This window comes from Falco biarmicus, chromosome 14 (assembly GCF_023638135.1).
Source record: "Falco biarmicus isolate bFalBia1 chromosome 14, bFalBia1.pri, whole genome shotgun sequence".
Taxonomy (NCBI): domain Eukaryota; kingdom Metazoa; phylum Chordata; class Aves; order Falconiformes; family Falconidae; genus Falco; species Falco biarmicus.
Genome location: NC_079301.1, coordinates 8,814,934 through 8,841,833, shown reverse-complemented (window position 1 = coordinate 8,841,833; position 26,900 = coordinate 8,814,934). Strand labels below are relative to the sequence as shown.

The following is a 26,900-nucleotide window of genomic DNA, read 5'->3' as shown; positions in this document are numbered from 1 at the left end:
ATTCATCGTAGATAAACTCTTCCACGCAGATGTGCTTTGCCCTTGTGATGTACCAGCGCAGCATGGCACAGCACGAAGCTCAGTGCAGACCTTCCTGACACAGAACAAACTAAAAAGATTCATCACTAAAAATATACCAACAGGGAAGCTCACAGATTGCTCAGGGGGGGCTGATTTCTCCTCCCTGAACTTCATGGCAGCAGCTCTGTTTTGTTAAAAGACCTTTGTGTGATGGCCTCCCAAGCAACCTGGCCACACATCAGCCTAATGCTGTGTCTGAAGCCGTGGCAAAGATGCCACATGAAAAAGAAAAGCACACCAAGACAACCAGGAGCTCACCCTTTGCGTGAAATTTGCATTACCTTTGCATCACAGCTTGGCTTTTCCTAGTTTCCAGCTGCTTGGTGAAGCTTCAGCCCTGGATTTTTTTTGTTTTCATTCTGATTTTCAAATGAAAGCTCAATAAATTATTTGATACGTGGAACAAGGCAAAGCACAGAGTGGCCTGAGTAAAGACTCTGGACCCAGCATCTCCCAGGAAACTTTTGCCACCTGCTTCACCTTTGTGCTCTTGTACGACCACAGGAGAGCTCCTTGCCACCCCCCCTCCCCCCCCAGCTATCCAGCCACGCTTGCAGCAGCACCAAATCCATCTCCAGAGGAAGTTACTAGAGTACTAGAATATAAAAGACCATCATTTATGCGGTTTAAGCCATTTTTTTGATTATGTTGAATAGTGAGCAAAACCTGAAAAGCATCTTTTATAGAAAACATTAATTCCGCATTATGTTTTTTCCTTATAAAGAATGATTTACCTGTCTCTGTGGTTACGGTCTTTGTACAACAGAACACGTGTCTGTTCTGGTTCCTTGTATCCGAGATACACATCCCAGGCAAACAGCTGTCCCATGGTATTGCGGGGTTTTCATGACCAGTGGGAATCTTTCACAGGCAGCTTTCACTTTTTCATCTGAAAGCCTCAATGCATTAGTAGTTGCCAGAGGTCTGTGAACTTTCATATCTATTATGCCATCACCACTACAAATGCTTTCAAATTAACAACCAGCCACATTTCCTTTCTATGACCAAGCGGGAAAATAAAGAGAAAAGACAGAAATTACTACATTACAGCATACCTTCTCCTCTGTCCCGCTTAGCAATCACTTTGTAAAGTGATCTGAAAGCTTATTTACATTGGAATACATCTAAGGGGATGAATAAGAACAAATGCTCCAAAAAGGGATCACAGCTGTTTTCTTTCTTAGCCTTGTCTCTGCGGCTGGGCAACCCTCCTCGTGCGCTCCTGGTCCTGCTCAGACGGGACCCTGACAAAGCAGACAAAAAATTGATGAGAAATCAGCATTTCAAGTAATCTCATAAATTCATTAGCAATTTCATTTCCTTTTTAGCTCATTACATCTTCCTGATTCCTGTTTGGTTTTAGAAAGAGGGTATCCTCAGGCTCTGTGTGGCTGAGGGCAGCACGCAGAGAACTGCCCTTTCCGCAGGAGCAGATCCGCTGTTGCATTGGCAGTAACAGAATAAAAAGCAAGACAGAGTCGCAAGAGGAACGTTTTATGGCAGTATATTGCACAGCTGCCCCATCACTGCCAGCACAGACTTCCCAACACACAAACATGGTGGGATGCACAGCAAAAAACAGCTGGAATCACAGCCTGACACCTTTTCGGGGTAGGATGTCAGGATCCCAGGTGCCCATTTGGTGCATCTGACAAAAAGACTGTACATCTAAAAACAATGAGAGCGATATTCAAAAAATCAAGGAAATTTATGTCTCTTCTCTTGATTCTGAATTCTTCCTGTTAATTGCTCCATCTTTTGACTGAGCCTTTTCAAACCCTTATCGATAGCCCCATCTGCCTGGCAATGAGAAGTGGAGGCACAGTCTTTGATGAGATCTTGCAGGGCTCTGAGACCTTCGATGGTCACTGACAGGAGATCACACCCAGGCAACCCCAGGGATCCCCCTGGTCTGGCAGTCCATGGATAAAAGCTGGGTGAGCGACTTAATACCCTCAAAAATTGCCGTGGTGAGTAATCCTCCGAGATTTGGTGCTGTCCTCATAAACATAGGCTTGACAAATACTGTCTTTTTTAAAAAAAAACATCAAAGGGTCACATTTGCTTTTAAAGTGGTGTTTAATTGTAATATTTTGTTCCTGCAGGTCTATTGCGTTATGGGGAGGACATAGTGGTTTCAAAAGAAATGATGCAGGATCTCCTCTGCTAACTGATATGCTTGAAAAATTGTACATACAACAGATGCCAACGCACAGTTCATTTATACCAGACACAATGGATGGTAGATTATGTTTTATCCTGGAAACTCGCACACACGTTTTATTTCTACCTTCACTGAGAAAAAGAGAGAATTTTGCGTTCCTGGGCTTTTATAACGCTTCCCTTACCCAGCTATCGCTTGTGGCAAAACTTCAGCCTTGAAGGACTGCGGTGGGAAGGCTTTTATCAAGGGGACCCTGGGGGCTGCTTCTGTTTACGCCATAGGCTCAACCAAAAGGGACCGCTGGGCAGTAGGTTCAGCCCCAATTTATACATATAAATGGTGATGCAAAAATCAGAGAAGTAGCAAATTCCATTATCCCTGTACTTCTGGGGCAGACTGAGCATCTTCGACCTCTTTTGACACCTTGGGGACAAGACCGACAGGGCTGTTTCTTCTCATCCCCGTTTCTTACGTAGCTTTTAGTGTTGTATGTGAGGAGATCACAGCAGAGGAAAAGGAAGAAACAAACCCCGCTTTTCTTAGCCTCTTGGCTAAACCTCAAATATTTTAAACATTTCTGCTAGGGGTTGATTCCCCCGGTGAGTCTCAGAGCTCTCATCTCTGACTGCTATAAACCAAAGCCTGTTTACATGAGATCAGCACATGCCCGTGCTGCTTTACGGCGTGTACACTTCGTGTATCGATAGTGATGGGCAACCCATCCCTGCAAGCCCTTTAGCTATCTTACGAATGGTTTTTTATTCATTGGACACAATGGAAGTCATGCAAATGATTAAATGCAAAGATCTGTTGATCTTGTGAGACCACGGGTAAATAATTTAATGAAGATCTTTAACAAGCTTCACTAAAGGAAAAAGTAGGTCCACTTTAAACCCTGCTTTTCCAATTTGGATGTCTAAATCAGTACTGCAGTCCTTCAAAACAGCCAAACTCTGTAGGAATTGCCGTAGAGAGTCAGAGACGGAGCTCTGGCTGCCAAGTGGAAAAGAGAAAAACGTGAGAAACTCCGTAACAGGCAAACATGGGGTAATCTCCTTCCCCACAGAAGAGCTCACCCAAGCTCTGGAGACCAGCTACAACATTAAAGCAAGGGGGTTTGCCATACCCAAACCACTGCTTGCGTGAACTCTCCAGCAATGGCTCTTCTCCATAGGAAGATGCTGCAAAGCTTTTGATGGTTTTATGGAAATGCCTCAATGCGTGTTTCAAGTATTCCCTTTACCATCTCCCTCCCAGAGGCATACTAACCTCTCCGATAAAATACAACTAGAGACATGATGTCTTGTGGTCTTCAGGTACCTGACCCTATGGGGAAGCCTTTGCTGGCGCGGCTGTTCAGGCTCGTGCGAGGAGCCTGGGTTCCTCACCAGGAGACACCTGATTCCCAGGGAAGAGATCGCGGGGCAATTAGTCACTGTAAAACAGTCGAACAAGGCTAAAGAATTAGGAATCGCCTAGGCCCCAATAAAACCCAGTGCTTTATACGACTCAAGATGCCGTTGGAGGAATCTGGCTAATCTTTTACTCTCCTAGTAAATCATTCATTGAGGCCATCTGTGAAATATGAGAAGAGCAGCTTCAACCCAAGATTCCCGCTTAGCAAAGCTCTTACTAGCTTGGCCGGAAAGCTTTCCTGATAAAGTTGATAGCTAGTCCAAGCCCTCATGATTTCCAGCAGCAGTAATCCTTCTGGGGAGATTAGAGAAACAGTCCTTGAAGGTCCTGAAGTATGGCCATGCATTTCAGCAAAGTTCAAGGCGGGGGGGGGGGAAACCCACAGCACTTGCCAGGGCCTGGCCCAGAGGTGCACCTCTGGATGTGTTCTTTTCCAGCAGCCTCTGCAGCCGTGTCTGACAAACAGCCCCCAAACCGGCTGGTCACAGCCCCCCAGGGACAGGGAGCATTGGTGGGGCTCAAGGACAGCATCACAGAAACCTGGTGCCTTGATGGCCTTGAATGGTGGTTTTGTTCAAGGAGGGGCACAGACACCCCTCTGGAAAGTGATATTCAGCTCTCACAGCTGAACCCAGAACCCAAGCTTCCCCGTTTCAGGATATTTTATGTCTGAATTAAACAAGTATAGTGTGGGATTGTGTCACTTGAGGGGGAATAAGCCATCCAGAACACCCCCACCAACCCTCCACACCAGGTTGCTTATCTATGTCGTCCATCCAGATTTGATTCAGTTTTTAAAGAAGCAGTTAGTCTTTTTCCACAGGCGTTGCTGCTAACCTGGGAATAGAAGAAAGTCCTTAGGCAAATACTTCTAGGGCAAAAAAAATAATATTTAGCTTACAGGAGAAATGGGCCAAACACCTAACGACAGTATTCAAGAACATGAGTTACAATCCATCTCCTCCAGGAATTAAGACAATGTAGTTTTGACAACTTTTTTTTTTTTTTTTTTTTTTAATAAATCTTCTAGTTTCCAAACTCTTAGGATGTGCAGCTCCCAGCTAGAAGGAACAGAGAGGTTCAAAGTGAAAAATGAGATGCCCAGCTCCTAGAGCCAAATGCTTGAAGGGAAGTGAAGCAAAAACCCAAATAGGAGAAAAAGTATGAGAGCAGCAGGGCTGGAGGCACAAGCCTAAGGTCTTACCTCGTGCTGGGCTCTCAGATGTTTGCGACCAGGAGGCTGAGCAGGTCTCGCCTTTGAACTCCATCAAACCCAAGTTGTATAAATCCAGACATTTACATTGTGTTTGGGTGCCTTGCAGACAAACAACCACAGAAGGGAAAATAGACCCCCTCCTCTCCTGTGCTTAAGCTGGGCGATAAAATGCTTGGTTTAGTGTTGAAGCCTTCCAAAAGTCTTGGTCCAAATTACAGTGCTCTTGATGACCAAGTAAAGTTAGGGAAGTGCTTATGCCTTGGACCATCATGCCTGACAAACAGTAGGAGCTGTAGTTCCTTGGAAGACAGAGATCCTCTTCACTATGTGAACTTTAACCAAAGTTTGGTGTGATAATCCCTCTGCGCTGTGGTTTGTAAGATTTTAACTATTCTTTCTGTTTTCCTTGGCTATCTGGTGTTTGTTCCGCTGAGCCTTGAGGTCAGTAACTGTGTGGAATATGTTAATTTTTTTGCCTTCTCCCTAAAGCCTCCTCAGATCTAAGCAAAGCAGCATCTTACTGACCATTACACTGATCAGCTTATTAGTGGTGCATTTTCTGTTGTGGAGAGGAATAACTAAGACTGGAAGTTGCTTTGTTTTGGTTTTAAAAGCGAAGGGCTCTTCCTCCCTGCTTACTAAGTATGTAACTGTTGAAGAAAATATTTTACCCTGTGGATCAGCTAATATGTTAGGGAAGTGCTTGCTCTATTTCCAGTTAGCAATGATAAATGCTGTAAATGCCCCTTCCTATAATGCTTTTTCTATTCTTAGCATGTTCGGTGCCACCCCTGGCAGTCAGGGCAGCTGGCTGTGGTGGTACCACCTGCAGCTTGGATTGCTGCAAACAGAGAGGGTCTGGGAGGAGCAGCAGTAGGGAGAGCAGCTAGCAGACACTCCTTGGGTCAGAAGCAAAGTAGAGGAGGAGGAAGATGTTATCCAAAGGGTAACAGAGACGTGCTCAGCCTCAGCAAGACCAAGGATGCCGTGGCTGTGGCACTGAAAGCTGCCTGAGCAGAGCTGCAGAGGAGACAGGCCCCAACGTGTGAGAGCTCGTATGAGAAGGGGGTCTCCTGCCTTGGTGTCAGCTGGGCTCTGGGACAGAGAAATGTTCCATTAGTCAGACAGGACTCACGTTGTTCAGCAGAAAGCTACTCTGGTCTCCCAAGCACAGCAAGCTTGGTGCATCCTCCACCCTCCAAATCACACACGGTGAAGATTACAGGAGCATCTGTTATAAATCCTCTTCTCCGGGCAAGAGCAGGAAGCACAACTTTCACAAGACTTTCTTAAATGGAGAAAATCATCCAGGCCTTTTCTTTGCAAGCGCTGCACCCCTCCTGGAGCCCTTTGTGATCTGAGTTATTTAGAAAGTAAATGAAATGGAGTGAGCCAGAGAGACAGTAATGGTTATTTCTCCAAGAAAGAAAAGCTTAATTTTACCATGGGGATCTTGTGCCTGCCATGACCCCTCCAACAGCTCACAGGAACACAGGAGGAATTCACCAGCAGCGAAGAGTGGTTCATTCTCGCAGATCTGTGAAGAGTTTCATCCTCATCCTTAACAGAAATATCCCCCTTCCCGCAAAAACCCAAACCCAAACAACCTCCACCTAGTCCCCAGCTGGTAATGTGCAGCTCCTCCATAGCTTATCTCCTTTTTCCATCTAACCAAAACAGGTTTGTAACCTCTTTGGAGGCTTTCCTTTCCTGGGCTGCAGCCGAGATCATCAGCGCCTGAAAAGCAGGCAACATTTCCTGAGTGGCAACCCTGGAGGAGCTGGCTCCAGAAGAGGTGAGAGGAAAGGGAAGCGAGAAGAGGATTAGCAGGCTCAGAACCATTTATCATTTGCTTGTGGTTAGTATCTCTTCAGCGAACTGGAATTGAGATCAACAGCGTGGATTTTTCCATCCAATCTAAGTGAGCTAGCAGTTGGGTTTCATTCAAGTAATTGTTCTAATGGATAATAATGTCTTATTATGACTAGAGGGCTTATTACTAGAACGTTGTACTAAATTCAATAACCTGAACTCACCATATATTGTCCCTCTTGTGGGAGCTTCAGCTGTTTGAGAAGGAGCCTCAGAGTTGCGTGATCATCCCTGAAACCTTCTCCCCTAAGTTCCAGCTTTGGAGAACAAGTTGTTCATCATATGCTGAATTCAGCTTTGGAGTAACTCCAGTGAAAACAAAAGGAGTAACAACAGGAATGGATTAGGCCCAATTGCTTTCACATTTCTCCAACTTGAATTTCCAATTCCAATACTAAAGAAGGAGTAGAAAAAAACCCAACCCATCGTATGGCACAGTGACAAATGCACTTCAAAACCTAAGTCTGCCCATGATGTGACCCCACGCCCTTTGGAAAGTGCACCCAGGTGAGCTGCCCCAGGCTTACCTATGAACAAACCCTGCTGTCATCTGGCAGCAGCAATAGATATTCCTACTTCTGTCACTGCATTGTACCAATTTTTGCATGAAACGGTCGGACCCATCCTGCAGTTCTAGGCTGCTACACTTGCGACTACTGACCTTACAACATCTGAAAAAAGTAGTATCTGCCAAGCTGAGATATAAAGTCATGAGGATTTCGTTTCGTAAAAACATACCGAGGAAGATTAAACAGTGTGGGTTCTGTGCCGGCTCCGTTTTTCAGAGAGAGCTGTGCAGTCTCACCTATGAATCCTTACCTGATGGATCATCACCTTGGCACCTCTCTGGTGAAACAGATGTGAACCAGCAGAGAGCAAGTGGAATAAGGACTGAGACTGAGAATCCCGAGCTACCCTGCTGGCTACCGAACCATGCCTTCTCCCAGTGCGTGTTGCACCACTCACTCTTTAGCTTTTAAGTAAGTTCCTTCTAACTTTGACCCGCTGTTTCCTGCCGGGGCTGATGAGCCACGAGTGCGGAGTCGCTCCCTCCGGGCTGGCTCCGCAGCTCACGCCTTCAGTGGCTGCCACATCAAGTTAGCATTAAAAAAAAGTGTTGCTCTTGTTTTCACTGGAGTTATTCCCAGGCTGCTTTAGTGTGTTATAAAGGGGGTAAGAGAATTATCCAGTGATCAAAGAAACAGCAAGTCTGAAGTCCTGGGTTCAATTCCTAGCTTGTATTAAACCAGCACTAACCATACGCCCCCTTTGTGCCTTAAATTATTAAAAGAATTTTGATAATAATGATGACACTCGCTTAAAATTATTCCTAAACAAATAAGAAAATTATGAAGCGTCACAGCAGCACAAAACGTTATGAGCAGGTTTGACCCACGAGCTTTACGAAGTACATGCACGGCTTCATTCAGCTGACAGACTGGAGACGGAGGAGCTCGGCTCAGCTGCTATCTAGCTCAGAAATCACTGCACATTGTTTGCAAACTTATCAGGAGTGACTTGAATTGTGAATTAGCTCCAGCGAGGCAGCTGGCAGGCTGCTGAGGCACACAATGCCTGCTGAATCTGCACTTCCTGCTGGAGACGTGCGAAGGAGAAGGCAAACTATGAAAGAGCAGAGAAACCGCTCCCAGCTCCAGTCAAAACTATGTGCAGCACAGGCACAACAGGGCCAGTGGCTGCTGCAGGGGCCAAACCAGGATTCCCAGCAATGGTGGTGGTGATAGCACCCAGCCCTTGCACAGCACCCACCCTGTAGAGATCTCCAAGTCCTCCGTGAAGGAGATCAGGCTCATCCATCTTCCCCGACCTCCTTGCTGGGCTGGGTTAGAGCACAGAGCCAGAGGGGCAGCGGTGGGACCTCCCCAGACCCATGCTGTAACCCTGCAGGCAGCTCTCCAATGCACAGCCCAAGGCTGGCGCTTGCTTATTTTTGCATCTTGGGTTTCAGTAAAGAACCCAACGTATGTCCAAAAGCAGCAGCAGGCACCAAGGCACGTTCTAGCCAGCCTTGCCCATGCACCCACCTGGACACAGCGGCGGAGCAGGGCTGTGTGGCTGGACACTCTGCACAGGCAGATGTTCCCCTTGTGCTGCAGGTCATGAAGCTGAAGCCACCGTAAATCCCCCAGGACACAAGTCTGCCACCGTAAATCCCCCAGGACACAGGTCTGCCGCCGCAGATCCCCCAGGACACAGGTATTTCTGCTACAGCCCACACCAGCTGGAACAGAAAGGTGCTTCCCACGGACGATCGGATGGCAACGCTGCAGCATCAGCACCGCGGGGGGAAAACCCGGCGTGTACGCTGCAATTCCCTAAAATCAACTGAAATGTGCCACAGCGTGCTTCTGAAAGGCTTCACGGGGCTGGGAACACAGCCGATATGCGATATACCCCTAGAAAATCTCTCTTGCTGTGAGTGGGGCCTATTCATTCATTTCATGTGGTCAGGAAATTTGGTCAAAGTCTCCTCTAGCACAGGACTGTGTTATTCTTAGGACCCAAGAGCATCCGCCTTTTTTTTTTTTTTTTTTTTTTTTTAAATCAGTATTAACGTTATTAGTACAATGAAGTCCAAACCTTACTCTGGAAAGTTCGCACTTGCTTTGAAAGCAAGAGGTTACGCTGTGAGCAAAAGGGAAGAAAAGATTAGAAATTTCTAGCAATAAGAGCCGCAGGATGAACAGTTCAGACACACTTCGGCCAGTGTTACCGGGGCTCGTTAAACACCGTTCTGTGCTTTGCAAGCCACGAGACGCCATCCTGTGGTCACCCAGATCCCCGTTAACATCCCCATTAACATCCCACATCTGGTCCAAAGCACCCAACCAGATGTGTGTCGCGCCTGTGCCGGCACTTACGCTCATCCCAAGCCCTATATGCACTGCGCTCCTTGTTGTTCGTGCAAAGGCTGGAAAACTTCAGCTACTCTCCAAAAACACCTGATGAACCCCAGTAAGCACGAGCCGTAAGACGTGGCTGTGGCATGGCTGGCTTGCTGTCTGCGTACAGCTGTGCCGCAGCCCTTCGCCCTCAGCACGAGCCTTCTGCTGGCAACACAGGCAACCAGTGACGCTGCGCAGGAAAACCAGTGATTCCTGCACGCCCTGCATGCACTTGCTGCCATGCCATGCCATGCCATCTCCTTCCTGCTTGGTGACATTCCTCCTCCTGCTCCGCTACGGTGCTGTCTACAGGCTCTTGTCCCACCAGGTCCCCCATGCACTCCCACTGCTCCCAGAGCTTTTTGGGCATCTTTTGGACATCTCCTACACCCTCAGTTCCCCTCTCCCCCCATGAAAAGCTTTGCCCACCCACCGTGTCTAGGATGCGTTTGATGGAAGCTGGCAATCCCGTTCAGTATCAACAAGAAGTTGAGCGTCCAGCCTTGCTTTGGTTGGCCAACAAGTGCAGCTATAATCTTCATGGCTGATGCAAACTCAGCGTCAAAGGGGCAGGAGGGAAGCTGTTAAAGCCCACACAAACTCAGCTATCCCTCTGTAACCCTCCTCGCTGCTCATCTGGCCCACCCAACCCATGCTGCCTTGCACTGCTGTCTTTTAATACGGGGGGGGAATGAGGGGACAAAAGAGAAAAAAAAAAAAAAAAAGAAAAAGAAGTGACCAGCAGCAGTAACAGTCCTCAAAAGGCAAATGTTTCCTATTACAATACTAGTTCTTTCAGGCTCTTTGATGTTGCTTCTCCCACACAAAGCTGTTTCTTTCACAGCCTGTTCTTGCACACAAGCAGGATGTTACACGTACTATACGTAGGACATCCCCAGCTCTTATTTAAAGCACGTTTGTCCCAACTCACTGTACTTTGTTTGCTGCATCATTTTTCAAACCAATACTCACACATCATAGGCACACAGGCATTTTAATTCTAGCTCCACCTTCCACATTTACTTCTCTTCCAAATTCTTGGAGGTTCTGGTCATAAGTAGCTAGGGTTGAGACTGAGCTGTCAAGTTCATGGCAGTAGTTGAATTTCTTCAAAATTTTAGGAGCTTGTAGAGCAAAGGGTTTGCTTTGTCAGAGGTCAGATCCAACATTTAGATTGTGGACTAATTAACTTTAGTTACATTCTTTATTTTACTTTGGCCCATAGTTTTTGATACAACCTGCTTCCTACCTGCATATTACAGATCCTAACTTTTTCATACCGAAAAAATTGTTGACCATGCATCGCATTGATAAACCATCACAGTTCTCATGACAAATTTAAATTGCAAATTATTTGGGGCAAGGAAAATCTTTTTGTTCAAGCACAATAGGGTTTTCATAATCTGCTTTATAAACTACCCCCATACAAATAACAGCCTGGCGCTTCTGCCAACTTACTTTACTTTGGTAAACATTCAAAAATGTGGGGACTGAGCAGAATATAGTTGTCTTCAGGTGATGCAAGGGTTAAACCAGTCAACTTCTGAAAAAACAAACGCAAGTCATTGTCTTCAAGATTCATTTGACTCATGTTGTTAAAGAGGAGTTACTTCTGCATAAACTATATCCAAATGCCTTGCAGAATTAAAACACAATGGATAATTTTTCCAGAAAATACACATTGCATTATCGGAAAAATAATCAAAAATCCAGAACTACATTATACCCCAAAATGAGAGACACACAAAGTCCATCAGGAATTTTATTGCAGCTGTTTAGTAAGACAGTCAACCTACAGTAATTAACAGCAAATAATAATTGCATTTGTATAAAATGTAAAAATCTCATGGCCCTCAGAAATAAGGGAAACTAAAGGTATAAGCATTATCGTATGGTATAAAATTATGCTTTTTGGACAGAAATGGAACTGCTAGACAGTCTGATGTCACCGACAGGCCTGTGGAATCACAGGGGACTGTTGCTGCAGACTTTTCAGAGACGGAGATAGACCATGCCCTCTTCGTTGGGGGTGAGCAGAACTTGTGGTCTTTCAGTAGTAGGTCCTTTACAGTAAGGAGAAGTGTTTGAAGGTGAAAGCATATTGGATTTTGCTGCTGTTAACCAATGATATGTTCAAAAGACTCTTGCCTGCCTTTAAAAAAATCAAGCCTCGTATCAAACCAGCCAAATTGGTTTGCTAAAAATCAGTATTTCTTTGTTCTGTGTTTTCAGGTCCTATTTCTTCTAAAACCCCATCAGCTTTTGCAATCACCAAAACTAACATGCATTCTTTATTAATGGCAAGAACCTACCTCCTCCGCATCCCCAAACTTTAAAATGCAAGAACAAAACAAATCGCTCCAGGTTTAAAAAGAAAATGTTGGCCCTGGCATGCTAATCAGAGGCAAGACTCAAACCCAAAGCCCAATAGGCCCCATATCAAAAGGCTTTAAGATCTAAAAGCAAGTAATAAAAAGCAGCTTTAATGCAAAACGGTTTGGATTGAAACAAGAGACTTCCGTTAAGTGCCCAGTACACTAATAAAAGGATAGCCTTGAGGTACACAAACAAGTTGAAAGTGGAAGTTGTGTGCATTTGTATTTATGGGAATGGCAGCGACGAGCCCGCAGCCCAGTCGCTATAACCTGCCTACGTGAACTCTCCACCCACAGCAGGAGCAAACCCAGGCTGTCATGCTTAAACCAGCTCTGCAGCCTGTTTACTCCCTCAAAAAACAGACTTGCCCTAAAACAACATCTACGTTTGATTTCAGCCTGATGACGAAGGTCCTAGCCATGAATTAGATAATCAGCCCTGAAGGAGACCCAACCGCCAACTCCCTGCCCTCCCCGAAGACGGCCAAAACGGAGAGAGCTGCTACTCTAATTTTGACTGGTAAGCATGGCTTGCTCTTCTGGGGATGGATTGAGCAAAACTGTCCTAGGCTTGCCAGCAAGGAGTCTTTTCCTCCAAGTCCGAACAGTGCAGACCCTCATCAAAGTCTCAGTTGCTTGAAAAAAACTCATTTTTCATTTGAAAATTAGTTGGATAAGCTAGGTCTACATTCAGGGCTAAAATTCTAATTTATAGTTAAAGGAGCTAGTTACTACATCCTTCTCACTGGGTCATGTGGTACCTTCAGTGACCCATCTTACATCAATCACCAAATTTGCTAAGGATTACTTAACAGATCTCAAGAGAGCCTGAAATGTTGAATGGTAGGCAAAGTCCCTTGCCACTTACGATGGCCAGTTGCCATTTATATAATAGCCTTGGACTACAAGAGGCAGTTTGTATAGCTCCAAAAATATTTCTTGGCCTTTACTCCAAAAAAGCAAATGAAACAGTCCTATGACTTCATGAAATATTTGAACCCATATTAATGCAAAGCTTTTTTTATTATGAAGTTACCGAGAAGATTATATGCAGATGCAATTCCTCCAGGAAAAACAAGTTCTCGTCTTTGTTGTCTCACAATATATTAGCAGGGTCTCCAGATAAGAATGTGAATATTCACAAAAATTAATTTCCCAAGGCTAGTCTGTTGTGTTTGTCCACCAGAATACGAGAGCTCCAAATCTGCCTAAGCCTGCTCTAGTTAACCTCTGCGTACAGCTCCCAACATGGTTTTGTCTAAACGTGCCAAGCTGAAGTCTTACATTTAAAATTTTGCATTTTAATTTTCCATTTAGCATTTTGAGTTGTTAAAATGAGTGCTCTATTTTTATCATGACTTCAAAAAAAAAAAATATCCCACTTCACTGTTTTTATACAGTATAGCTTTCCGTGTGCATTTCAAGAATGAGTTTTCCAATAAAGTCTGCAGGACTCAGATTTACATCCTCACCCACTGACAGTTTAATTACTTCCATTGTAGGAGAAAGTATTTAATCACATACAGTCAGAAAAACAGCCCCTTGAATACAGGCTTTCGGGCCCATGATCCCCAATTTGAAATTCAATGAAGGAGAATGAAACATGCATACTGTGATCCATTTCCCGATTGAGAACACTTGATATTATCAAAACATAGAGAGTTCCACAGCTGACACACACATTTTTCTAAACCATTGGTAAAATCCTTCCAGCATTTTAAGCCCACGAATTGAGGATTCAGCGTGCTTTGGATATGATCTAAAGGCAGTGCTAGTCAATGAACCATACAAAGACCAACTTCATAACGCTGTGCTAATTAACATATTAAAAATAGTCCGTCTAAAATGCTGCTTGAATTACGCTGGTATTTGCTGGTATTTTAACTTTCTTCTCAACAGTTACAACATTAAAAGTAAGTCACCACTGGTGATTCTCAGCCATAGATATGCATTAATACTTCCTCATTATTAAAAAAAAAAAAAAAAAAAAAAAAGAGGGGGTGGGAAGACAGGAGCTCTCAGACACTCATCATGGCAATTCAGCACAAGTCCGTCTGGTGAAATCATAAAAAAACCCAGTTGTTAAGTGTGTCAATAGTTACATATTAAAGCCGACTACCAGCACCAGCTGGCCTTCTTCCCCAACCTGGAACCTAATTTGTTACAGACAAGACAGTTGACAAACCCAGAAACGCGACTTCAGTCTTAGTCAGAGTATGCTGTACTAGCCTTTACATTGCCGTAAGGATCGAGTCTGTAAGCAGCAGCAACGCACATGCAGTTAAGTGCAAGTATCAGCTATCAGTCTTAGAAACCTTAAGTTTTACAATAAACAAGTGGTCTTACAGCTATGGGCGCGAAACAGAACGTGGTCCTCGGTGGGACCTACTACGTTACACAGTGACATTCATTCTGAAACAACAGACACAGTGTATGCGTGTGTATTACGTATATATTTTATAAAAAGAGCCATGTCTTCTGAAGAGTGAAGAACAGCCCAAACACTAAAAAAATGCTGTAACAAGAGTGAGCATTTGTGCGTTCGCTTTATGAAGCTTACATTCTAATGTTTACAAAGGCCAGCACTTATATAAGACTCTCCACTAACAAACAAATCTGGAATACATCAATTGTACAGGTAAGTCAGCCAAAAATAAGCAATAGCTATGCTCTTCTCAGTTTTAAGAAAGCATGCAATAGGTTTCCCCCTTCTGCCACCCCTTGTTCAGATTTCTAAATCACAGTACCAATAAAAGCACAGTATCATGAAACTGGGGCACAGGTAACAGGTTGAATTTTATCACATACTGTTTATCAATATTTTGCAACTGTAAAAGCAGCCGCCTTTTAGCATCGAGAAGGCAGAGAAGATACAAGCATGAATAAAAAAATAATTAAGCGATTTAAGACATCAAAAATTCAAGAAATAGCACTGTGCATATACAAATAAAATTAACATTCAATACCGTAGAGCTCATTTAAAAATGGCACCAATGGACAATATTTTACAATATGCACATTTATTTGAGGTGGGGAACTAATGCTCCACAGGTGAAAATGGTAATACAAATACTAGTGCCACTGTTGGCCCATTATGGTAATTCTTGCAATTTAATGGAAACACTTTTAAAAATAATCTGGTATGTACACGTCTTCTGGAAACTCAACAGCTTCTTCAGAACAACAACAAAAAAAACCCCACCTATGGTTCTCCTCCTCCCCTTTTTAGCCAGACAGTATTGTCAGAGATTGTGCTCACTTTTAAAGCACATAATCTTTAAATTCAGTGCTATTTTCTTTCAGAAAGATCAGAAGTTGTACTTTTAGGTAACAAAAGCATTTATGTTACAAACATTCAAAAATGGAAGCTTATGATTCTGGCAGACAATGTTGCGTATTAAATACAAACCAGCCAGCAATTACTGAACATAAAAAACTTATTCAATCATAAAAAAATACTATAATTCATCACCACAGACTTTTTACATAGTTATAAATAATAAATAGCATAACACAGTAGATTACAAACGGATTTATTTTGCCCCGTTAAAGTCTTTAAAAAGTAAAATATCTATTGTCTTACCTCAGACCGACCAAGGTACTGTATCGACTACTCATAGCTCAAACATCACTCCTTAGCCAAACAATTTGCAGAGTTCGTATTCAATCCCAACTTTTAAATCTCTCCTTAGAAATCCAATGTTTGCTTAGCTGTTTGCCCTGCTCATGACCAACAAAGACACAAACACCGCACACAGCAGCTGCAAAGGGTATTACTTTGGCTGCCGCGTCACAGCGGAGTTGCCACTGCCCACAGCACCTTGCAACGGAGCACACACCTTGGAAAGGAACACTAAGGAAAGCAGCATCGACGACAGATTCTGGTAAGCACTCTATAAACAAGCTGTACACAAAGGACTTTTTCCCACCCACCCCTCTGGTTTACATTCCATAATTTTGTAACAATGTCCCCTAAGGCACAAAAATACCTATGACCTCAATGCCACAGGAGACATCGATGGCGCCATACACGGTTCTCCTACACAGTAGTTTAAATAACTTAGTTATCTGCACTGTATGTCTTAGATCAAGGCGTGGATTAATTTTCCTTGGCCAAATCTTCCTGAATATTGACCTTATTTCATACAATCTGTAGGATAAAGGATCTGGGGAGAGAACTATGCAGCTGTTTTCATCATGTTCGTAGAGCATTATTATTTCTTCACTGATGGCAAAAGTGCCAGTCATTAGTTAATTTTGTTGTGGGATGGTTTTGTGGTTTGTTTTTTTTTTAATCTGAGTGTGAGATTTCCACACCACTGTGGTCTTCTGTAACAAAAACGACTAGCAGCACTAAGAAGTTTTTTCTCCCTTCCGTAAGAGAATTTGAGGCTAGTGACTGAAAAAAGCAATGAGAACAGTTTTACTCAGTGGTGTAAGTGCCAGAGAATAAATCAGTATTTTCAAATCCTTCCAAACCAAATTATTTCCCTAGACATAGTGACCACGATAATGATATAAATATTTTCCTAAAAATTGCAATACTAATAGGTAGATACCTATTCTCAGACACAAAAAGTGTATGCAAGTTCCTGAAAGCAGAAAGTTAGTATAATCTGAGCAGACATCTTGTTTAAAAAATAAATTTGCAAAACCAGACATTAATATGGTCTACAATGTTCATTAAATGGATAAATCAAAATCACTGGAAAGTCGCCAAGGATTACAGTTACAATAATTTTTCCTTTTAATAATCCTCGTGTTAATGGTTCAAGGATCAGAGTTCGTTTCTCTGTACAAGTGTACAGTAAGGGAACAGCACAGCCAGACACTGACTCAGAACTTAAGTCACTTAGGTGAGAGATCGTCCATCAAAATGAATGAAGAGCATGAGTTTGAGCACGTTACTGGAGACTCTGTGGTTATGCTGCCTTTAGTCAGTGAATCAGAGGAAGAGCCAACACTGCTGCTACTCCCATCAAGAATATCTGAAGAGAGGCTGGGGAAAAAGAAAAAGGTTATTTAGAAACATGGGCATGACGCCTTTGTGTAAAGCTAACACACCTACGTTTTTGTAGGGAAAATGTAGGAGACATATACTACCACTCAGTCTTTACTGCAAGACTGGCAGCCCTGAAGACTCCTTGTTTTCTGTAGCATGTTATATATATATTCATGCTCTTTATGGGAATAAGGAGCAGAATTTATTTATTTTTTTAACATGCAGAATAAATTACGACTGTGATTTTCATCAGTCATAGAAAGGAGGTGACAACTAATGAGAAAAGTAACTTTAAAAGGTTATAGAAAAGGAATAATAAGAATCTAATCAGCAATGCAGCAAAGATGTCGTTAATTAGCTAGTATGTTCTTTAACGTTGCACCACTCAAAGCAAGATTTTGAAACCTATTTTTCCTTTGTAGGTAAGGAATTCCTGTGTTTGCGTTTTAAAGTCTTGATACAAGATTCCAGAGGGCACATAACTTGATGCTTTTGCAATTTAGCTAGAAGCAACACCAAAAAAAAAGTATTTCTAGGCAGTTTCAAGTCTGTAGGCAAATCGAAATTATATTAACAGAGTTGTTATTTTAGAACACTTAGTATCTGTCTCTTGACATAAAAGACAATTCAGCTTTTTATGATCCTAGTACAGAAAGGAAACAAACTATAACACTAAAAAATCATGAATATAACCACATGAACTAGTTAACTGCAGTAACTGCTCAAACATACATTTTCTGAATATTCAGGTAAGTACCACAGATACTATATTACCACTGCCTACAACACACCGCAACGATGAAGCATCTTTAAGGCAAAGTAACTTTGCTTATGAACCAACAGAGTTTTGTAACAATAATATTAAGTAGAAAAGCTTTGATACACAAAATCTAGGCTAGAATCTGCTCAGGAAGAATCAATCAAATGAGCAGGAACATTGTCACACTACACTACCACAGGAATAGTTCCCAGTAATATGCATATGCAAGCTAACAGCAAATGTATTTTTTTCTGGGAAAAAAACAACCCCACAAAACAAGAAAGATTGTGATAAATGCACATTCCCTGTTCTTGGTATTTCAGGGCACATGAAATATTTTACCATGAACTGAGATCTGTCAGATGTGTAACATCTGGAGAAAGCATGTTGGTTGTTCCTTGAAAAAGTCTCTTTGGCTGACTTTCAGTTTCCATTTCACCTAAGGAAAATAGTGCAAATAATCAAACTCACTTGAGTCTCTGGAATGTCCATTTAATATTTGTCTATTGTAAAAGAGAGGTTTGTCCCACAACAGAGCAAGGTTACATTTGTAACGTAAGTCCTCTGATTCAGCCAACCGAGCACTTGGGTAAGTCATTAATTTGACGCTAGCTGTTGTTTAACCATCCAGTCTGTCCTTAATTTAACTAATGCTTCACCAGCATCTGAGGGACTACAATGATTTCAAAGACATAAAACTAGGCACTTGCTACTTGGACTACAATCAGACAAAATAATCTAAAGCAAACTAATTACTATGACTTAATTTTAAGTAAGCAGCTGAGATGAGGCAACTGACATGATCCAAAATACAGAGATTAAAATTCATAGTGATTATGAAAACAGGAATGCTGGACGGGTTCACAGTTTCACCCTCCTGTGTACAACAAATTCCAATACATATGTACACTTTTACAGAAAAGCTGAGAAGATTAGATTTGGCATGTGTATGCATTTCCACTTACTCGTCAGGATCAGACCATCTTTGTACCTCTAATCACCTACTGACATTAAAAGATTAAACGTGATGGGGAGAATTCATATAATATGTTTAGTATAATCTGCCCTGAGAATGAGCTAGCTCATGAATAGCTTCTGTACAATAGAAACATTTGGAAATATCATGAACTTGCCAATAACAAGCTTAAAAAAAAAAAAAAAGGAAACCCTCTCAGCTACAGTATATTTTAATTTTTAGTTTGGCAACAAAAAACGTATGAAATGGAAATAAATGTTCTGGCTTTTTCCTACACTTCACAGCAGTTGTGGCATCAGTTTGAAAAGCTGACAGAGGTTAAGCATCAATACATACTGGTTTGCTATAATATGTTACGCAAGAGAATTATACTACCACTCATTTTATAGAAGACTGATAACTCCACAAAATGTCCTATTTCTTTATCCCACAGGGATACATTCCCTTCTTTGAAGGGTAGGACTAACAGGCAAGCAGACTAACTATCAAGCAGAATGGGCAAAAAACATTTATAAGATCACTTTCTTATACAAAAATGAAGAAAACCCAAACCAACAACTTGGGTAACTTCTGCTACTTGAAATTTCACAAAGACAAATCTGCACTGCTACAACACAGTGCACACCAGTATTAATTCCCTAGAGCAGTGAAATGTTATTCAACACATTGCTTTCTTCCCCCCACATATTACAGTGTCAATTTGTTACCATGTAATATCAGTAGCATATAAACCATAATGCTACTGCTAAAATTCAGAAAACAGGATTATGTATTTAGGAAAAGAAATTAGGTTCATTTAAATGGATTAGATGTTTTACAATTAAGGAACATTTTGAATATTCCTTGTTATTTCAAGTAAAAAAAGGCAAACTCCTATCTCCACTTTGTAAAAGATGCTCCATAAGAGCACTTGGATAGGACAAGGAAAGCCTGCCCTTTACCCACCCTGTTTTCACACAATCTGTGTAAAGTCTATTGTACAATGTTTAACATAAAACAATGCAGTATGAATACCTATTCCCTATTAATCATTGAGCTTGATAAACTTCCATTTTGCTCAATTCTTTGTTTAATTTTTAATGCCTCCAAAATTCATAGACAGTAACAGCCAAGACAGAATTGGCATCCATGAGAAAACTGGTCTCTCTCCCCTGTTAACACAATATAAATTAGATAGCATTCTTTTATATGACAGGACAAGCAGTCCTAAAAAAACCCCAACGAACAGTAGCTTTTCTTGAAGGCTAAATATAAGTCTTGTAAAAAAAAAAAAAGGGCATGCTTTTGGTGCAGTTAAGAATGCCCAAGTTAAAAAAAATATTCAGAAAGAATAAGCATAGCTAGAGGCACACTTGTAAATATCTCAGTCCTACGGTCCTACTATGGAGACTTGTTCTGGGATGCAATTCGAATATCCTTAATATGGAATACTTCCAGGAAAGAATGCAGTTTTCCCCTTTCAGGAGGAAAGGGCACTGATCCATTCAATTTCTCTAAACACTCACCTTCTGAACTTTCAGAGTAAAAACAAACATTCACGACTAAGTTTAGAGATACTGCACGATAAGCAACATTCCTAAGATGATCTGAAGGGTGTGCACCATACAGTGGTACTCTTAGGAATGTCAGGGCTTACGAATATTCGTAACATTTAATTTGAAGCTTTTCATTTCAAAGTTTGCCTCTTTCAAGCAGTAGCTGCTTTTAACGTTTTTCATTCTTGTGTTTTAGACTAGCTACTTTACATTGTATTTTTAGTTATGGCTGGCAATTTCCAACTCACTGGGGATACACGTGCATTATATTTACAGAACAACAACAAAAAAGTATGGAAGAGAGAAGTATATGCAGCTGCAAAACGACATCCATATTAAACCACCTGATAATGTAGATACACATACCTTTTCTTTTAATGGGGCCAAGAACACTGGGCCTGATACAGTTGATTGGACTTTGACTCCTCCTGCTAGAGAGAGAATACTGATACACAATCAGGCCTGTAAAGGTTCCAAGTCTGAACACCACCATACCTAGCATCGAATCACCACCACCACATCATATAACACACTTTTTTAAAAGCTATTCCTGCACAACTGGAAGGCTTAGGGAATCTAAATACATAGCTAACGTGCTCTAATAGGCAGTACTCTTGTTATCTGCCACATAAATTTGCAGTAAACTTTCTAGGGTTTTCTCCCTCCCTTACTGCGTCACATCCTCGTTTCTAAATTGTGTGTAACATCTATATAGAATTAATATGCTGACAGAGTTAAAGTTCATTTGAAGTACCTAGAAATTTCCCCACAAGTTACCAAGTCTAGCTTAAAGACACAGGCCCGTAAAAGAGCACCCACATAAAGCTAACATTGGTAAAGGCTGAACTTTCAAAGCATTTTCACGTGGTAATACTTCAGCTATTGTAAAACTAAAGTCTCTAAAGGCATTAAAATGCCTGAACATCAGATTTAACTAAACTTAGTGCTAGCCTTGGAATTTAAGACAATGTATACCTGTTACTTGCAGATGTCACTTACTTGGAGAATCGCCTTGTTGGACTGGGAATAGGGCTTGGAGGTAATCCATTACTGCTCACAAACATTTGCAATGATGGTGAAAAACATTGCTGCAGAAAAAGTCACATCAAGACGCTTCAGAATTTCCTTTTACTCAGGTGTTTCACCCCACCCTCCAAACAAAACAGCCCATTAAAGAAAAGCTAGTAACAGAATAAGGCAGAGATGACCAAATTCAATCTTAGAAGCATTACAACCTAACTTGCAAAAAATGTACTGGTTAATGCAATACCGCTCAGATTAACTGAAAATTCAAATGCACAAGAAATATGAAATTTAAATACACACTGTTTTCCAAACAAGACAGTTGTTTCTGTAGCAGTACAGTCCTCAGGACTTACTTCTTTCAAGGAACTTATTATACAAACAAGTTTACTCAAAATACATCTGACCTGAAAATTTAACACAGAATTCCAGAGTATTGAGCTCTGCAGTTCTGCAGCTAATTTGAGCTTAGCCACGAATGCCCATAGCTAAGCACAAAAATGTTTGTCAAGTCTTTACAGTCAGATTCCAAAGGTACTGGACCAGCTGTCAGCAACAGTGTTATATTGGGAGCACATTTACCCAGCGCTAGTATGTGGCTGCTCCATGCAGCAATACTAGTAGAGGCATGCAATATAACAGTAGCAGTACAAAAGCAGGGCCACAGAAGAGGAGGAAAACAAGATGCAGCAGCCAATCTTTAAACACTGTTGCCAGTTTCTCTATGCTACATTTCAGTTTTCCAATCCTCACTGGAAAAAGTAGTTTAAGATCCACCTCTTCCTCTTCTTCAGCATCTGCCATCAGCCTTTAGGGCAAGTTCAGCATGCCCCAGTCACCCCTCACAGTGAGCTCATGCCTTCCTTTCCCTGATGGACATACTACCATCCTCCTCACCACGCAGATTTGCAGCTTCTGGTCTTTACCTACACTCTTAATCTACATATGATACACTGCCATTTTGTCGCCTCTTCCCCAGCATCCCCAACTTAAGCAGCTGGAGATCATGCGCTAATCTGATTACTCTAACAACCTCTTCCAGCTTCCCTAGAAACAGAACCCTAACCCGTCCAAACATTGCACAGATATCAACAACTGACAACACTCAGTGTGACAGAACAGACACACTGCTTAAACTCTGCAGCTCTAAGATGGTAAGCATCTGATTCTCAGAAATCAATATAAAGTGGGTTTCGGGTTTGTTGTTGTTGTTTGGTTGGGTTTTTTTTAAACTTCCAAACAATTTGTGAAGTTACGTGTGTCTTCAACGGTTCACCTGGGCCTAAAGTTCTAAAATGTTCTCTCAGTTTGGTATTTCACTTATCCTACCTTTCCTATTCCTCTTGTAGGTGAAGGTGCAGGCGAAACTGGAATGAAGTCTATTCTCTTTGGAGAGGAAGACTTCTCAGACTTGTCCAAGTCATTGTCACTCTGTAAATACAAGGTTTCACACTCAACACTGGCACAGGACATTACCTTAGAATCCAAGGCACAACCTTTTAATGGAAAGTGACCAGACCAAATGCACAAAATAGCTACAGCAGATGAACTTAAGTTCTTCTTAAATTATTTTCACAGTTAATTCCTCTCCTTCCCTTAAATTCGTCAGTTGAGTGTAAAAGTAGAATTAAATAGGAAACATCTATAAAGAGATTACCAGGCTCAAGCTTTCCTCCCATGACTGGCTTATCTGCATTGCTGTTTGCACTTCCCTAGAATACAAAAAACCCCATCAGTAGCTACAAAGAGGATAACTCTGGCTATTTTATCCTCTTGTTTCAGTAACACTCACCTTTCATGTGCTGTTTCTCTGTTCATTAAATCCACTCCTTCCTCCTGCAGGAGATAAATGTCATAAGTTTTCCTGTAACATTTGATTCATCACCGATACTTGGAATAACCCTTGCGATTCAATAATTTGCCATTAGAATTGAAATAGGAACAGCAGAACCACTCCAGGAAAAGACTGCTACCAGCCCAGCTCACCATTTCTCTTGAATGAAACAAGACTTCAAAAATGCAAGGTAGTTTAAACTTGACAACAATAAGCCTTGCAAGAATGCTATCTCACTGAAAGTAAGTCTTAAAAAAAGATTTGTTTCCTCTAGTACTTGAAAATCCCAATAGGAAAGAAACTCCCATTATGTAAGTACTTCAATATTATATAATACTTTTCGCTCTGTATCTAAACATACAGATAAAAACTATACTTACCCTTCTGATCTGATGAAGTCGGCTACTAGGAATACGAATAGGAGATGATGACAACAGCTGAAAAAAAAAAGTGACAACTACAGTGATTAAATCACACCTCAACAGCTTGCATACATCCCATTTACCATCAAATACATTCTTAGTGAATTAAAAATGAGCTGTACAACTACATGTGGATGACTCAATGTTGCAAAAAGAAAACATTGACCTTCAAGAGAAAAGACTTGTTTTACCACTTACAAATTCATTCTATCACTCAGTAAGTGACATGGATCTCAAACTTGCAAGCAGATACTGCTTAGCATCTCAAATATACTAACAGCTATATATGACATTTAGACAAGAGAGATATTATAATTATAAATGAAACTACAAACATTATACAATGCCCTACTGCCTAGGGTAAGATGACAAACTCCTGTACTAACTTACTCAGCCAGCTGGCTATTACAGAGTAGAAATCTCAGTGTTTCAGCTCAGCCTTGAACAACAATCCCTAAAACTTTACTTTTGCAAATGTTTAATTGCATGCAATTTTATGCATCTATTCCTCTGGAACTTTGGCTACCATCACATACAAATGTGCGAACGGTTCCCACTCAAGATGCCCATGTGTCTACTCTTAACACCTACTGACTTGAGCTCCAAAATTTTGCATCCTTATTTTTAAGAAATCTCATAGAAGAAGATCTGGAATTAAAATTTCATCTTGCTTAGTCTGAACATAATAGAAGACACAAAAGAAGCCCATTTCAGGACTTTAAGTTCTACAGGTTTTGAAAAAAGCAATACCTAGTCTACACTACTCTCAGACGAGAAAGAAAAATTTCAGTGGAAAAGAGCATGTAGATCCCTGAGGTGACAAGGCCAGGGTGAAAAAAACAAATGTAACATCTCTGAAAAGTTAAACAACTGCAATACTGTACACTACCAGACTTCTGTAACAGAGAAAGTATCACTCAGTAAATAAATTCCTCTTTTTTAAATCATTTTCTGATGTTTAGTATTCAGCCTTTAAAAAAAACGTGACAGTGTTGAACAAACAGGTCAACAAAGACTAATGACTCTCTCTTCCATTTTTACAACAGCTTAAAACACCCTTCCACGACTTTTAATTGTGACAGCATTTTCCAGCTCACAGTCGGGTCCAAATTAACTTTAAGACTGAACTTAATACTGGGAATTACACACAGTTTAAGCCACCACTGTCTTCTTGGGGACACAGAGTTAATACACCAGAATTATTTTGTTGTAGGTTGCAGGGCGGGGGAAAAACCGCGTATTCTGCAGCCTGGAAGCTTGCTAGGATGTTCAGTGCAAATACAAATCAAGTTTAACTTCATTTCTCCAGCGCAATTATTTCTTGTTGGGTGTAAACACAACATGCTTCAGATTCCTCACCATACTGTGACGGCTCATAACTGTCGTACTGTTCCTGCGCGTTCGCAACACGTAGGGCTGAAAAACCTGGGAGTTGTCACTGGAGGGGCAAAAAAAAAAAAAAAAGTTTTGTGAACAACTCTGTGAGGTGTGCTTTCCTTGAACCACCCAGCGCTGCCTCCCGTCTCCAGGGCGCTGAAAACGCCCTTTTTACCCGCACAGAAGCACCGCCTGCCCTGCGGGACCCGGCAGGCGCTTCCCCGCTACCGGCCCGACGGCGGCACGAAGGAACCCGCCGCCCGGCCCCAGCGCCCCCCGAACCCACGGGCACGTTCAGCGGCCTCCAGCCCCCAGCGGGGGGGGGGGCCGGGCAGGGCCCGCAGCGGGGTTGGGCGCGCTTCCCCAGCGCAGGGCCCGGCGGGCAGCCGAGGCCCCCCGGGCCGGGCCCAGGCGCCGCCGGGGCTGCGGGGCCGCCGCGGGCCGGGCCGCGCCGCGCTCACCTGAGCCCGTGGATGAGGGGGGCGCTGTTGGATCGCCTCAGGCCGCCCCCGTCGCTCGGGGCCGCGGCGCTCCCCGGCGGCAGCTCCAGGTCCAGCTCCATTTTCTCCTGAGCCATCGCGGCAGCGGCGGCTCCGGCTCCTCCCGCTCCGCCGCGATGCCCATTCACTGCCGGCGGCCGCCGCGGCTCCTCATGCCGCCGCTCCCCCCGGCCAGGCGCGGCGCGGCCGCCCCTACAGGCCCCGCGGGCGGCGCCGCAGGCAGAGTCCGGGGGCGCGCCGGGCCCGGCGAGGGGGGCGGCCCCAGCAGCGCCCCATGCCGTGGGCGGCCCGGGGGGCAGCCCCTTCCCCCACCCGCTCTCGCCGACGGACGAGCTCGCCGAGCGCGGTTCCGCTACCGGTGGCGCCGCCGGTGCCGCCGCCTCCGCGAGGGAGCGAGCGCCTCGGACCGGAGACCCCCCCGCGCCCGCCGCCGCGCAGCGCGCATGCGCGGACCGCGGGGCGGAGGCAACGCTGCCCGCCTTCCCCGGCGCCTGCGCCCTGAGCCCGCCCGCCGGCACCGCGCATGCCCCCGAGGCCGGCATCGGGCCGGCGCCCCAGCCGCTGCGGCGTGTGGGCTCCCGACAACCTCCGGCCGTGGAGCGCGCGCTGATTGGCTGGCGGGGCAGGGCGTGTGTTTGAAACGGGACAATGAGCACCGGACGTCGGGTCGCGTCGCGCGGGGGCGTGGCCGGGGCGTGGCGCCGGGTCCGACGGCGGGCACATGTCTCGGTGTGTTCTTAACCGGGTCAGTCCGGGGCCGGGTTTGTTTTGCCCTGGCGGGGCGCAGCGCCAGCCGTGCGAGGGCTTTGCGACCCTGCCTAGGGTTACGGTCTCCCTCTCCCAATGAAATCACGCGTCTTTTCCACCCAATGAACAGACTGTGTTTGTAACGAGGACATCGGCCTCTGCTCTGTTCTCAGAAATCTGGCATTAAATTTGTTCAGAAACATGTGATTTTAGTTCTTGGCAGTATTTAGGTTTTTAGATCGACCTCTACAATTCCATTCGAAGTGGTCAAAGTATCTAAGCTTGTACTTACTGATTTTTATTCTCTAATATGTTTCTATAACAACAGTTGCAACATCGACAACATAGACATTTGTCTCTTATATGCGTGGGCTATTCAGGGTCTTTCCCAGCACCAAATTTTAAAAGGTCTTTCATTTTCTCCTGGGAAACAGCAATTCCTTTTCCAGCGCACTAAGTACAGAGACTGCTAAGACAGAGAAGTTAGGATTTTTAATCATTTCACCTTTCTTAAATGGGAACATGGCTAGATGAATTATTGTGCTGCTACAAAATCATTGAAGGTGATGTGATGTTCCTAGATAGCCGAGTAGAGCTACTGCAGATATATATATATCGCTTGCTATATATTATGGTACCTCCTTGCATTTTTTGTTAGTCAAGACTGACTCGAGCATATTCCATTCTTCTACCT

General features: G+C 43.2%; 2 protein-coding genes and 1 non-coding gene across 5 annotated transcripts in view; 1 reads left to right on the top strand and 2 right to left on the bottom strand.

Moving 5' to 3' along the window:
• LOC130158635 (P2R1A-PPP2R2A-interacting phosphatase regulator 1-like) overlaps positions 1–26,900 on the top strand; it is a 180,493-nt gene that overhangs the window by 134,436 nt on the left and 19,157 nt on the right. The gene's annotated exons all lie outside the window — the stretch shown is intronic.
• LOC130158634 (PABIR family member 2-like) lies at positions 16,310–25,891 on the bottom strand. Of its 3 annotated transcripts, none has more exons than XM_056359424.1 (10): positions 25,421–25,888; positions 24,942–25,020; positions 23,541–23,597; positions 23,119–23,162; positions 22,984–23,038; positions 22,656–22,757; positions 21,303–21,391; positions 20,670–20,731; positions 18,135–18,231; positions 16,310–17,029 (listed from the first exon to the last, which is right to left on the bottom strand). In XM_056359424.1, the coding sequence occupies exons 1-10, from the start codon at positions 25,534–25,536 to the stop codon at positions 16,879–16,881; spliced, it is 852 nt and encodes a 283-aa protein (XP_056215399.1). In that variant the 5' UTR covers positions 25,537–25,888; the 3' UTR covers positions 16,310–16,878. The 3 variants fall into 3 exon arrangements, with proteins under 3 accessions (XP_056215399.1, XP_056215398.1, XP_056215400.1); XM_056359423.1 differs by having other exon boundaries at positions 20,670–20,734; positions 25,421–25,884; XM_056359425.1 differs by having other exon boundaries at positions 16,891–17,029; positions 20,670–20,748; positions 25,421–25,891.
• LOC130159042 (small nucleolar RNA U109) lies at positions 17,112–17,257 on the bottom strand. The gene has a single exon (XR_008825599.1). It is a non-coding gene; the product is annotated as a small nucleolar RNA U109 (small nucleolar RNA).

Excerpts from the sequence above, each read along its gene's own strand:
- LOC130158634 (XM_056359423.1), bottom strand. The coding sequence starts at position 25,536 with ATGGCTCAGGAGAAAATGGAGCTGGACCTGGAGCTGCCGCCGGGGAGC. Across the intron at positions 23,163-23,540 it reads GACTTCATCAGATCAGAAGG|GAGGAAGGAGTGGATTTAAT; the intron begins GTAAGTATAGTT and ends TATCTCCTGCAG. Across the intron at positions 21,392-22,655 it reads CTACAAGAGGAATAGGAAAG|CAATGTTTTTCACCATCATT; the intron begins GTAGGATAAGTG and ends CTTTTTCTGCAG.